At 45.7% G+C, this 14846-nt stretch overlaps 1 protein-coding gene across 3 annotated transcripts in view; it reads right to left on the reverse strand.

Annotated features, from left to right (window-relative positions):
- Nucleotides 1–2289: 2289 nt before the first annotated feature.
- Nucleotides 2290–14846, reverse strand: part of grik5 (glutamate receptor, ionotropic, kainate 5) — a 53797-nt gene continuing 41240 nt past the window's right edge. For all 3 annotated transcript variants that reach the window (XM_027019461.2, XM_035531015.1, XM_035531017.1), the window contains exons 13-22: nt 12044–12151; nt 11707–11910; nt 11448–11561; nt 10930–11039; nt 10045–10218; nt 9587–9752; nt 5812–6037; nt 3667–3795; nt 3285–3406; nt 2290–2943 (exon numbers count right to left, since the gene is read on the reverse strand). In XM_027019461.2, the coding sequence (XP_026875262.2) occupies nt 2335–2943; nt 3285–3406; nt 3667–3795; nt 5812–6037; nt 9587–9752; nt 10045–10218; nt 10930–11039; nt 11448–11561; nt 11707–11910; nt 12044–12151 (1962 nt within the window). In that variant the 3' untranslated portion in view covers nt 2290–2334. The remainder of the gene's footprint in view (nt 2944–3284; nt 3407–3666; nt 3796–5811; nt 6038–9586; nt 9753–10044; nt 10219–10929; nt 11040–11447; nt 11562–11706; nt 11911–12043; nt 12152–14846) is intronic.

Below are 14846 nucleotides of genomic sequence, written 5' to 3' on the forward strand. Positions count from 1 at the left end.
AATAGCCCATAATGGAGTACATACCGTTTCTGTAGGACAGCCAGCCATGTCTTTGCGGTCTGAAGAGTGCCACCCGACATGCCTTTGGGGGCCTGATGCAGCTACTTTTGGTGTAACAGCTTTGACATCACCATGACATAACTATGACTAGGTGTAAGCAGCAGATACATATCATAAGAAACCAAACACCCAGATACATACAATATGACAGTGAACAGAATTTCAAACCTGTTGCTCTGTGCCCAGATCCTGTACTGTGAAAACTATAGACAGAGTCTCTCGTAAACACCCAAAGAAGATATAAAACTCATTAAAGACAGATTGATTGGTATTCTTTATTCCAAAGAAATCTGTTTGTCGCTTCAACATCAGGTGGACACTCTGTAATAGAGCCCTCAGCCCTATGCTTAACCCTTGACCCCTCACACACCCCAAATGACTCCTGCACTTCAGTAGGAATACTTATAATAACAACAATATAATCATATTAATATTCATGACCATCTTTTTCATAACCCATTGTACAGTAGTATAGAAATTTGAAAACTAACACAAAAAGAGCAAAGAAATATAAAACAAAGAAAATGGTTTGATTCCCCTTTGACCTCTTTAGGAATGTATGATATCTTTGTTTTCCTTAGCCTGGCATTAAGTCTTACACTGAGTCAGTTTGACAAGTTAAGATGACAGGGGAAAATAAATATGTTAAAATAGCACGTGCGTGCGTGCGTGTCAAGTCACCACATCTAAACCAACCAGTTTTTGTCATTTGAAACACCTCCGTATGAATGTGGAAGATCAGCGGCCGTGTGCTCATGTGGGCTTGCTGCCTGCATTAATAGCGGTGTGTGGTATTGTGCATCTGGACTCATTTGATGTTTCTATATACGCAGGACTTTGTTCTTGCCTTTATTAGTATGTCAGCACAGCAAATGGTCTTACTGTTTTCACTTCTCCGCACCCAAGGCCGGGATACGCTACGCTCACTCGGCATCTGGGCTTGGCTTTCCGTATCCATACGTCTCGTGTTTCACCAGGCGAGCAAAAACATTGACTGACTGTGATGAGTGGTAGGAAGTATAAGTTTAATGTGACACTCTACTGCACTTCATCGTAAAGGGTCAACAGCATCAGTCTTTCACCTGGAGCTCACACACAGACGGTAAATACACTGCAATATCATGTGCTATGAAACGTTTACCATAAGATCGGCATGTTCCCTCATGCTACTGTTGTGTTTAAATTAATGTTTTATATGCTACCAGTTGTCAGTAGGAGTTTACTAGGGCTCCTTTCCAAGTCAGCTGACAACAAGAACACCCAAGTCGAGGAATGGCAAGATCATTTGAGTAATGAATGAAGCAATCACACACCAACAACTGTGTAACAAAGACAAACACCATTGTCCTTGTGTTTTGCACTGACACGTATTAGATGTTTGGTAAAATGGACTGCCCTGTGACTCCCCACAAACACTGGAACATTCACTCCAATTAAGGTGTAGCACAACAGTGCGCTGGGCTGAAACAAAGCAAACTATCATTTAAACTGTTCTAGAAAACAGACATGAAATAGATGTTTGAATTGCCGAGGTGTCAATTCTGTCAGAAGTGCACCCCATCAGTTACTGCAGGATCTACCGGAGCAGGAAACAGCATCAGCACAGCACACTTCACGTTGAGTGTGTTCAGGCCCATAAATTGATATCTTCATTTTAGCTGGGCCAAAGTTAGACCTGGGGAATCAACCGACAAAGAAAAATAATAACAATAATAATAATAAACGTCATACAGAAAAAGGCGAGGATGACCCAGTCCATGTGGATTGTTTCAGTCTATGTGGAGTGTCAGTTTGTTCGATTGCTGTACATTTGACACAGCTTAGAGGTTCCTCCACTGAAGGTGTGCACTGTCATTCCGGAGAAACTGGGAAGTTCCGCTGGAGGGAGTGTTTGTGCCACGGGGCGACGGGAGGAGCTTACGTGGAGGTGAAGTATCTCTGTGCTACTGATTGGACTTCAGCCTCCCATTCCCCCTACAGTGTGAGGAGGTCAACACGCCACCATTTTGGTTCTTTGTATGAGATGCTTTTCACCTTATCAGAGGGTTTCTATGACATCATCAGGAGCGCAAGTTCAAAATGGCGAATGCGAACGCAAGTGAAAGGTGTTGGGGGAAGCATTCAGTTTCTTCTGTTATTTTCCGTTGCCACGAACGGCGAGGAGAGCAGTAACGGCAGAATACTTTGCTGCCCCCCCGCCCCCCCCAACCAAATCTGGGCGTACCTCCCTTCATCCACTCCCTCTCTCCCTCTCTCCCTCTCTCCCTCTCTCTTTCAGTCCTGCTCGCCCAGCAGGTCTGTGCTCGTACTGCTCGGAGGGGCAGGGAGTGTGCAACCTCTCGGGGGGGGTGGGGAGTGGCCTATCCTACACGGGCTCGGCCCCCGGCCCCCCTCACTGTCTGTATTGGAGGACGAGTGTGGCGGGGGCGGGGCCAGGCGTGGGAGGGGCGAGGCGGAGGGTGGCACGCGGGAGCACGCGGTCGTGCGGAGGCTCTGGATGCGCCGGCACTCCTGGCAAATGCGCACATGAGTGCAGCCCCGCGGCAGAGGCACGGTCACTGCAGGCGGGCCTAGGGGCCCCGCAGGTGTGCTGCTGGCCCCCAGAGGGTCCTCCAGGAGGCGCTGGGGCCCGGGGCCCAGCTCCGAGGGGCCTGACCCAGCCCCAGAGCCTCCTGTTAAGGGCCCCGCCCCGCTGTAGAGCTTTCCGTTACTGAGGCGCATCTCTCTGACTAGCCGCAGGGGCCGTGGGGCCCCCAGCGTGATGCGGGTCGGGTGGCGCAGGGCCAAAGAGCTGGAGAGGGGCCGGCGACGGCGTAGACGGGAGCTCTTCTTACAGGACACCGCATTCCGGAACTCGGTCAACATCTCCTGACACACAGACACCTGAGAGAGACAGAGAGGCAGAGAGCATGATCATGGCTCTCACTACAACATACGAGCATATGGGCTGGTGTCAACTCCACTTTAGGTCATATCTGCACTAGCTCTTGGGAAGGAACCTGGAGTATTAAAAAGCCATAAATAGTCACCACATGCTGAACAAAGTCAATAACGTACAGTACACATGGTGGGACAGTACCACGGGGGGTTTTTGGGGTGGTGTGTGCGTTTGTGTGTGTATCTGTGTGTGTGTGTGTGTGTGTGTGTGTGTGTGTGTGTGTGTGTGTGTGTGTGTGTGTGTGTGTGTGTGTGAGGGAGGGAGAGAGGGAGTGCCTAGGCTGCACCTCATCTGTTTCAGCCGAGCGTCGAGTGGACCACACGAACTCCATCACTGCCACAAACACGGCAATGATCAACCCACAGATCAGAACTACGAATATCCCGCCAATGTTCTCCATGCCTAGGCCTACAGAACACACACGCAGCATACAAAACACACACGCACACAGAGTACTAAACACACAGGCACATACAGAATCCCTAACGCTCACCGAAGTACCTGCTGACATCTGCCAGCAGCATTATTCGAGAAAACGTACAGACTTAATTGCATTGCACAGAAACTGCTGTCTGACAGAGCTGCACAGTGACCTGCAGTGCAGATAAGCCCGTAGAGCGCAGGCTAGACGGGAGCTCTGCGGGATGCAGAAGGGGGGGGGCTCTTGCCTTTAGCTCGGTGATCCTCCTCTTTGGGGCACTGGCCCGCCTCCCACCACCTCCGCTTTAGAATCTCCAGCCTGTTGTTCTCCTGAAGCTGCAAGATAGCCAGACTGATCTCATCACGAAAAGGAGAGCCTGAGGGGGGAGAGATGGGGGGGGGGGGGGGGCGAGAGAGAGAGAGAGAGAGAGTGAGAGGGAGGGAGAGGGAGAAAGAGAGAGAGAGAGAGTGAGAGAGAGAGAGAGAGAGAGAGAGAGCGAGTGAGAGGGAGGGAGAGGGAGAAAGAGAGAGAGAGAGAGTGAGAGAGAGAGAGAGAGAGAGAGAGAGAGAGAGTGAGTGAGAGGGAGGGAGAGGGAGAAAGAGAGAGAGAGAGTGAGAGAGAGAGAGAGAGAGAAAGGGAAAGAGACAGAAACCTGTCATATGAGACAGACATGACTGTGCCATTGCCATTTTGTGTTCTCCTTCCTTATTTTTTACCCTGGAACATTTCCCCATACTTTATGATTAGAAAAAGTCTTAAAGTCTTAAAGATATACACACACACACACACACACGCACACACACACACACACGTGGTTCCCACAGCAACGCCACTATGTTTATTTACTTCCTGGTTTTGTTTCCTTGTGTTTCCTTGTTTTGGTTTCTTCTGGTTCCCTCCATAGTTCCTTTACCTGTTATTGCCTTCACCTGTGTCTCGTTAGTTCTCATTAGTCTTTGTAAACCCTGTGTTTGTATTCAGTCTTCACAAAGTAACTTCACAAAGTAAGTACGTTTCTGAGCCGTTTGTTATCATCACTGTTTCATCTGGTTAATTGGATTACTCTCCTCGCCTGTTCCCAGTCTGTTTGCTTTGCTTCGCTGACTGCTTTTCTGGATTTACAACCTTGGTTTATGTTCATGTTCTTTGGATTACTAATGTGGATTACCCGTGTTCTCTGTTAAACTGCATTCACCATACTACTCCGTCTCTGTTTGTGCTCAGATTGTTACACATTGTAATCTAATGTTTTCATCTTAAATTATCCTACGTACGAATCGAAATTTCAAAATAATAACATGAAAATAACATTAAAAAACAAAATAAAAATAACATAAAAAATATCAAATAAAATTTTAATTTGAAATGCTCCCTTAGCAAATAGTTTTCATTCAGAAATGTAATCCCTCACCCTGCAAGTACTCAGCATGCATGAGAATTTCTAGAAGACATCACAGGTTGTTGCCTCATGAAGCTGATTAAGAGAACACCAAGATTCTGCATAGTTCTCATCACTATAAAGGATGGCGAATTTGAAGAAACTAAAATTTAAGAGAGTCATTGGTACTTATTTAACACAGAATAATTACATCTGTGTTTTTTCATGGTTTTGATACCCTCACTGTTTTTCTAAAATATAGAAAATATTCAAAATTAACTATATATATATATATATATACATACGCGCACACACACACACACACGCGCACACACACACACACACACACACACACACACTCATAAGTCCTGGGTGACTTACAAAAGTGCTTTGCTGTCTCATTCCATCCATGCTGGTACATGAGGGAGTGCACTGGCCCAGGTGTCATTAACCCCTCCACATGGTCCTCCCTACCCGCCTCCTCGGTCCTCTCACCCAGGGGCATGGCCCTCCCTCCCTGGCCCTCTCACCCAGGAGCATGGCCCTCCCTCCCTGGCCCTCTCACCCAGGGGCATGGCCCTCCCTCCCTGGCCCTCTCACCCAGGGGCATGGCCCTCCCTCCCTGGCCCTCTCACCCAGGGGCATGGCCCTCCCTCCCTGGCCCTCTCACCCAGGGGCATGGCCCTCCCTCCCGGCCCTCTCACCCAGGGGCATGGCCCTCCCTCCCTGGCCCTCTCACCCAGGGGCATGGCCCTCCCTCCCGGCCCTCTCACCCAGGGGCATGGCCCTCCCTCCCTGGCCCTCTCACCCAGGAGCATGGCCCTCCCTCCCGGCCCTCTCACCCAGGGGCATGGCCCTCCCTCCCTGGCCCTCTCACCCAGGGGCATGGCCCTCCCTCCCGGCCCTCTCACCCAGGGGCATGGCCCTCCCTCCCTGGCCCTCTCACCCAGGGGCATGGCCCTCCCTCCCGGCCCTCTCACCCAGGGGCATGGCCCTCCCTCCCGGCCCTCTCACCCAGGGGCATGCCGATGCCGTAGCCCTTGGTGTCCAGTAGACCTCCTATCTGCGTGAGGTTGCAGTTGAGGCTGCGGTGGTACTCGTTCATGGTGCTCTCCAGCAGGAAGGCGTACTTGGAGTTGAGCACGCGAGCAATGCCCTCCTCTGTGCTCTTCACGAACACGCTGGGCTGCTTGGAGTGCATGTAGTTCCACATGCGCTGGTACGTCTGGTAGCGGGAGTTCTGAAAGGCAGGGTCAGAGGCTTAACAAATTCCTTCCAAAAAATCCCTTAAAACGAGAGGTGAGGTAAGGTGAGGTGAGGTAAGGAAAGGAGAGGAGAGGAGAAGTACACCCCATGTACATTTATACACTGTAGATTTGAAAACAAAATTTGATTTCATTTAACTTGATTTTTCACATGATTTTTCAATAAATGACACATTTGATTTATATGTAACATTATGGTTTCTTAATGAATAGTTAAGTGTTTATTGTTAAAAGTAAGTAATGGAGTCTTACTATAGAAGTATTTCATTTCTTTTCACTACTTTGTTACTACATTGATGGTGTAATGATTTTGTACCAATTTTGAACCAGTGTCATAACTAAATGTTTGATGGCTCATTAATGCTTAAGTAGTTATTAGCTTAGTAAAAAGTACTTAAGCATTATCAAATTGGTTGTCCTTTAACTGGTTTTCCATAAATTGGTTTTCAAATTAAAAACAAACAAGTACCAAGTGCTTCACCAATCCTAATCAATTGTGCTAAATACACGTTTAAAGTTGAATTATTTAATGCTAATTAATGACTATTCAACAAGTAATTATGTGCTATTATATTATTCATGAATTATTCATTACTGGATAATTAATAACAATTTGTGTTAAATCAGATTAGTGATCTGTGATTGGTGGAGAACAGAACTGAACGGCAGAGCTAACTGTTCAAAAGGGGGAAAAAAACCTTTGTTCAGCAACAACCATGCTACAAAAATCTAACATCAGTTTCAATCAAAATATTACAACTGACGATTCCTGAAGATTCATCAGTGTTACTGTAACTTAAAGTGTGTGGTTGGTCTCAAGTGTCTAACAGTTACCACCAGTCCAGGTGTTGTGTCAGTTATCTTCTCCTACAGTTACCAGCTGTTGGACAAGACAAGTTCCATCTGCTTGTGGCCTTGCAGGACTTATGCCCGATAGGCGACTTATGCCTGATAGGTAACCGCCTGCTTCCTGTGCTCCACGCAATACCTGCAGGAATGCCTGTCCAAGCCATTACGGACCACAAGCCCCTACTTAGCTGGAGAAAATTGGAACTGGGCAGTTCTTGGAGCAGGGCGGGCTGAAACTGGGATGTATTACCAAATGCAGAGAATGTGCCATTGCAGAGTGTGCGCTTGTAACTTCCAAATGAAAGGACTCTCTGAGTCATCACGTAACTGTCCACTCAGCACAGATTTAGTTGGATCTAAATGAGCCATCTTCACCCGCTTTACATGAACGGCAAGGAAATGTCTCCCACCTGGGATCTCAAGGCACCACGGCTGTCACTACCTGCCTCTTTGTATGGAGAAAACAGTCATTCTTCAAGACTAAAGAAACGATCCTGTGGTGGTTAAATGTTCAGTGCATGCTGGCCTCGTTCATGACGCTATAAGGAAACCCAGCTGTCTCACATCATTTCTGAAAACAATGACCCTCTGTTGGTCATTTCTGGTGTGAGAGCGTTTTCATAATCCCGTGCAGGGCAGAAGGATTCTAACAGACTTTCTTTGTTCACTTACAATAAAGCATTGCTAGACCTTGATATGGCACTAACTTTACATGTACATTCACTTGAGTCAATAGAGGATTTCACTAGTAGCAAAAGCACAGCATGTTCAGAGCAGTGCTCGTGAAGCATGGCAACCCCAGAGTCCAGGCCAGTGAGCTTCACTGCAAAAATAACACTGCTATTCCCTCTGGAAAAGACAATAGTTGAATTGAAAAGGTAATTGTTACATGCATGTAAGTGATGGGTTAATTTCCAAAAAACCTGAATGTGTATGACCTTACAGATGTTTGAATTTGACATTAGCTGTCATACTCTGCCATTGAAAAAGGGTCTGTCATTTTGTCTCCAGTTTGGTAAAAGAATGGTAGTCACATTGGAAAACACCAATCGCCTACATCTCTCTACCATGTTACGTTAGTGGGAAGGTTGACTAGGGTTGCAAAGAGAACCATCAAGGACCAACTCAGGTCAAATCATAAACTTATGTCTTTGTTCTTGTTCAGTGGTGGAGAAGCAAGTCTGTTAAGCAATGTCCATCAAACCATGCTGAGGCAACAAACCTCAGAATGTAACTCTTATCATGTAGATTCTTCTACACCTGTGCAAAGCACTTTGAATTACCACCATGTAGGAAACAAATAAACTCGTCTTCCTTGCATTCTGTGTTGTCGGGCGTGCACCAGTGGCTTCCAGTGACATGCACAGTACCAGTAGTGTGTGCGCCAGGTCTGTGGTGGAGAGGGTGTGTCCCACCTCCATTCGGAGGCAGAGTAATGCTGCTGACCCAGGACCTTGGCAGAAGCACCGCTACACTAGGCCAGATGAGCCGGGTGACCTCCCTGCTCTGACTGCCTGCCAATGCCCTGCAGTGGCTCGGGTGGTCCAGTGGTGTACTGGGCCTAAAATGACAGGCATGCCCTAGTGCTAACAATTAGCTGGCTGCTACAACGATAATTCAAAAAGAATTGCAATAGTGCCAGAAGTTAAAAGTCACCTGACCATGTTAAAATGCTAGACTGTGTAGCTCGCGCTTGTACTTTGGGCAAACAGGAAGCAGATGGGTGCTGTTGGTAAAATTGGTCCACGTCCAGGAGCTGAGGAGTATTTCTAAGCCTGTCCGCACCTACAGATGGAAGGCTTTGGGTCTTCTATCCATCAAACCCTGTTTATCAACACTAGACCTGCCATCTCCAACGCAAGCCAGAGCTTCTGAAGGTTCAAGTGGAAATGCAATAGCGCCATCTATAGGTCCTCCCACTGGGGATGGAAAGTGCCAGGACGTTGTGTGCATCCTGCCCAATGTTTCAGAGGCAATTGCTAAACTGTAACTTGCCACCACCATGTAAACATAAAGACACCATAAAGAAGCAGTGGTAGAAAGAGCAGCACATAGACACATAAGTACACAAAGTAAATAGACACATAAATATACACTTAGCAAAAAAACTGACAGTATAATTAAGTTGAACAAAACACTGAAAATGTGTTTATTGTTGCTGCTTGCTGTTAAGATCAATCACCCACATGGCTCATGTTCTGTGGGTTAAAAAAACAGGATTCTATATATCTAAAGAGAGACACAAAGCTGTTTTGTTTTTTTTACTGCAAGTAGTGCACAAGTAAAAAGCCAGAGAAAATTAGTTAGCACATTAATAATTCATATAATTTGTGCGAACGCTACAGCTTCATTAATGCGGGTGAAGAGGTTAATTGATTGTTGATAGACTGCTCTGTTGTGTCCTATCACACTGTAGCAGTGCACTGATTAGTGGAAAACACATGAGATGCTAACACTGCTGTGAGAGCTGGAAATAAAGGCTAGCTCGCATTCTTGAAGTTTCTTCTCCCACACACACTCTACCCACATCATACAAGCACATTCCCACTCAAACGAAAATACTAGCTGACACACTTCCTCGCTTGTATACGCGGGGACGCATGTGTGTGCTCGTAAGCGTGTGTGGGAAGGAGAGAGAGAGAGAGAGAGAGAGAGAGAGACAATGTGGTTTATACCATGAAGAAGGTCATGGTGCTCCCCCCGTGAATAGTTCCATACTGGATATTGGTTTGGTCCGCCAGATCATCGGGGGACTCGATGGGGGCCTCCATTCTTTGCACAGTCAGAAATGCAGCCAGATTTGCTGTATACGAAGAAATTATGATCAGGGTGAATGCCCACCTGAGAGAGAGAGATAATTAGCATACATTAGAAACGCTTTTAAAAAAGGGAGGATAAAAAGGAAGAAGAAGTTAAGGAGTTATAATGAAGTAAGTTATTACTTCTTTATTATCACCTGTAGTGTCATGCAATTTAGCCAATTTCAGTTTACTGAAACTGTGACTACAAAAAAATGAACTACATCACACAGGCGCATTCACACCCACACACACACCCACACGCACTCACGCACGTGCTCACACACACACACACACACACACACACACACACACACACACACACACACACTAACCAGACTCCGCTGACACAGCGGGTGGACAGGGCTTTGGGCATGATTTCTGAGCCCTGCTGCATGAAGCCTCCCACTGGAAACCACAGGCTGTTCCCCAGTGTGTACTGGTTCTCCAGCAGGTCCCGGCGATCCCGCAGGCACGGGTTAGGGTTGTACCACTCGTACGGGCTTAACCTGGCACACAGATGCAGACACACACGCTTAGGGTGGCACACTGCGGGTACACGCGTTTGCTCCTCGTCATGCCCCAGTACTCTACCCCCCCAACGTCCGTAGCGCCATGCCGATGGGTCAGGAGGGGGCTGTGGGTACATTGAGACCACATAGAGACTACGGATAAGAAGGCAGTGCTTACAGGGCTCTGTAACCATGGCTCTCCCAGACCGGCAGGATTGTCTGTTGTGCTATTTCACTGTTCAGTTAAAATCTTGCTCCATTTCTCAGATCAAAGTGACTCCATATAACTCCATCATAGATATGGACTTAATCTACAAACTGCAGTGTCTCCTGGAGAATGAATGGTGTCCGATATGTGAGTGGTTCATAGGTTTAGGATAGTCCATGTAGGAGGTGTGGGGTGAGTGTGTGTGTGTGGGGGGGGGGTATTGGGGGATGAATGGAAGTTGTGCCCTGGGGTTCTGTAATCTGGCTCTGTGCATATGGGCAGAGGATTGTAAATTGGGGTTGACAAAATACATAAAAACAAATCAAAACATGCTCTTTATGAGAGGGGGTATGCATTAGTGTGCGTATGTGTGTGTGCTTGTGTATGCGTGTGTGTGTGTGCTTGCGTGTATGTGCTTGTGTGTACATGTGTGTGCCTGTGTGTGTGTGTGTGTGTGTGTGTCTGTGTGTGCGTTTGTGCGTATGTGAGTGAGCGTGTACCTGGCAGCGAGGAAAAGCACACAGCTGACAGCCAGGTACGCCAGCAGCATGAAGAGCCAAATGGCTGGGGAGAAGGGATCCAGGAACGAGAAATAGCCTGGCTTTCGGCCCTGGCGGGAAACAAGCAGTGCACAGATCATTCCAAACAAGCAAACAAACAGGGAAAGCAGAGAATATTTAGATACAGACACTCTGTCTTATCTCATTCACGCAGAGATCGTTTGATTTAGCTTCACTTTGGTCAACAAGATCTACTACAGGAACACTAAGTGTGGCAATAAGGAGGAGAATGCCTCGTCTCCGCTGGTTTACCTCACACATCTACACTCTGTACATGCATCAATGGGAAAAGGTTATTTACTGCATGCATAACCTCTCCTCACCACTAGAGGGAATATTTATTATGGATCAACTCAACCGAAATACGTGAGTTGAATTACGAGCACCCTCAATGTGTGTGTGTGTGTGTGTGTGTGTGTGGCTTGCGTGTTTGGTGCTTGTACATCTGTACATCTTACTATATGAACTCTGTAGAGAATGCTGATGCCCAGAGTCATGAAAGGTTTCGAGAAATCGATGACTTTCTCTCTCTCAGAGGTGATGGTGAAGGCAGCTACCGCTAAATCAGCTTTCTGCTCCAGAGAGAGAGCAAAAAAGGACAAGGCCAAAAGGATGAGTGCAGACAACACGTGCAAATTTCACATTAATAAAATGTGTGTGTGTGTGTGTGTCTTTGAGAGAGAAAGAGAGAGAGAGAGAGGGAGAGAGAGAGCATACTCTGTTGATCAGTTCCCCGACCATGCCTGTCCAGGAACCATTGAGCTCAGGGGCTCCGTACAGACCGTCATCGACCAGTTTGATCCGGTAGGTGAACTTCAGAATGTCAGACAGCTCCCGCAGCATGTCAACACAGAAGCCCTCATAGCGATCATTGCCCTCCAGCTCCTGGTAATTCACCTTCCTCATGACATACGGGTTCTCCTACACACACACACACACACACACACACACACATGGTAGGAATGGATGGATGGATGCAGGCCACCTTGGTCAAAGCATGTTCCTCACAGAAAACAAGCCTTTCCCTTGCATATGTGTTGCTGTTGGACCTCACCAGGATGGTGGTGATGATGAGGGTCTTGTTCGCCAGAGTCTCAGAGACATTGATGTCCAGACTGGTGGAGTTCATGACCAGGGTGTTATTAGAATACCAGATACCAATCTAACACAGAGACAGAAACCAGAACTTATAAACTCACAGGGCTCTGATTTCAGGGCTGCACTGGGCCATAAAAGCCACATAACACACATGTGTATTACCATTTCTTAATCTGGTGCACAAAAATACTGACACCCCTGCACCTCTTCCAGAAAACTGTTACAATATCAAATGCTTTGATACTTACAGTTGTATTCAAAATAATAGCAGTCCAACATCACTAACTAGATCAATCACTGTTTATGGTAGAAATTATATTTCTACATGGCAAAAAATGTACTAGTAGGTGTGGTAGAGTAATAAAAAACCAACAGACCCAGCAGTCATGACACGTATGCTGCTGATTCTGTGTAACTGAATAATTAACAAAAAGGGGCGTGTTCAGAATAATAGCAGTGTGAAGTTCAATAAGTGAGGTCGTTCATTCTGTGAAAAAACAGGTGTCAAACAGGTGGCCCCTGTTATAGGATGAAAGCAGCAGATGTTGTGCATACTGGTTATAGTGCATTTCTCTCAAAGAAATGGGCTGTTCCAGACATTGTTCAGAAGAACAGTGTACTTTGATTAAAAAGTTGATTGGAGAGGGCAAAGCATATAAGGAAGTGCAGAAAATGATAGGCTGCTCAGCTAAAATGATCTCAAATGCTATAAAATGGCAACCAAAACCATAAATACGTGAAAGAAAAATGGAAAACTCCCATTTGAATGGATCGAAGTATAGAGACTCAGCCAATGATCAGCTCCAGGGAGATCAAAGAAGGTCTAAAGTTACCTGTGAATACTGTAACAATTAGAAGACCCCATGTGAAGCCAAGCTATGGGCAAGAAGCCCCCACAAAGTCCCATTGCTGCAAAAATGACATGTGCTGAAGAGGTTACAATTTGCCCAAGAACACATCGACTGGCCTAAAGAGAAATGGTGCAACATTTTGGGTACTGATGAAAGTAAGATTGTTCTTTTTGGGTCTAGGGGCTGCAGACAGTTTGTCAGATGACTCAATACTGAATTCAAGCCACAGTACACTGTGAAGACAGTGAAGCATGGTGGCGCAAGCATCATGAAACACGAGTGTTTCTCATACTATGGTGTCGGGCCTATTTATTGCATACCAAGGATCATGGATCGGTTTGAATGCATCAAAATACTTGAAGAGGTTGTGTGCAATCGTGCTGAAGACGAAACGTCTATAAAATTGGTGTTTCAACAAGACAGTGACCCCAAACACACCAGTAAGCGTGCAGCATCTTGGTTTCAGGACAAGAAGATTAACTTTACAGAGTAGTTAGACCAATCTCTGGACCTTAATCCAATAGAAAACTTGTGGGGTGACATCTAAAATGCTTGGCAAAACCAAGAAATGCAGAGGAATTGTGGAATGTAGTCCAATCGTCCTGGGCTGGAATACCAGAAGTTGGTCGACTCCATGCAATGTAGATGTGAAGCAGTTCTCAGAAACAGTGGTTATACAACTAAATATTTAGTTTAGTGATTCACAGGAAGGCTCAGTATTCAAGCGTTTTTCAGTTTATACAGTAAACGTGTGAGTTTGTAAAGAAAAATGCAGACACTGCTATTTTTTTTTTAACAGCCTAATATTCCCTTTTCTACACTTTCTGTAAAGTAATAACACATTTGATTAATTTTAATTCGTGTTTTGATTTGGTATAGAATGTACAGTGTTCTCAATGCATTTGTGTGTGTGAAATTATTATTATTTTTTTTTAATTTTGAGCTTTACTCACTTTTTTAAACACCATGCTATTATTTTGAACACAGCTGTACATGTTGATTTCTTTGGTTTATACTGGAACAGCACAAAAAAGCTGAAAAACAAGTCAAATCTGATATCATTCCACACAAAACTCCAGAAGTGCACTGCACAAAATTACTGGCACCCTCAACTTAATATCTGATAGCACACTGTTTGGAAATATTAACCAAAATCGGTTATTGCTTCCTATAACCCTGAATGAGTTTCTTACACCTCTCTACTGGAATTCTGGGCTACTTTTCTTCAGACAAATGCTCTGGTTCTCTTGGATTTGAAGGATACCCTCCAACTGCTATTTTGTGATCTCTCCACAAGTGTTTTATTGCATTTTGATCTGGACACCTCAAAACACTCGAACACTTTGTCTTAAATAATTTCTGGGTGCTTTTTAAATTATGCTTTGGGTCATTGTCCTGCTGGAGGTTCATGACTGATGCAGATTTCTGACACGAGTTCCTATGTTGTGCCCCTAAATCCTTTGGTAGTCTTCAGATTTCATGATGCCATGCACACAGTCAAGACATCTAGTGCCAGAAGCAACAAAGCAACCCCCAGTATACAGTGCCTACAGTGCTCGTGTCTACAGTATCTACACTGTCTACAGTGCCTACAGTGTCTACAGAATCTACAGTATTTACAATGTCTAGTGTCTACCGTATCAACGGTATCTACAGTGTATGTAGTGTCTACAGCATTTACAGTATCTACAGTGCCTACAGTGTCTACAGAATCTACAGTGTCTAGTGTCTACAGTGCCTACAGTATCTACAGTGTATGTAGTGTCTACAGCATTTACAGTATCTACAGTGCCTACAGTGTCTACAGAATCTACAGTGTCTAGTGTCTACAGTGCCTACAGTATCTACAGTGTATGTAGTGTCTATAGCATTTACAGTATCTACAGTGCCTACAGTATCTACAGTGTC

The sequence above is a fragment of the Electrophorus electricus genome, chromosome 10, assembly GCF_013358815.1.
Source record: "Electrophorus electricus isolate fEleEle1 chromosome 10, fEleEle1.pri, whole genome shotgun sequence".
Lineage (NCBI taxonomy): Eukaryota > Metazoa > Chordata > Actinopteri > Gymnotiformes > Gymnotidae > Electrophorus > Electrophorus electricus.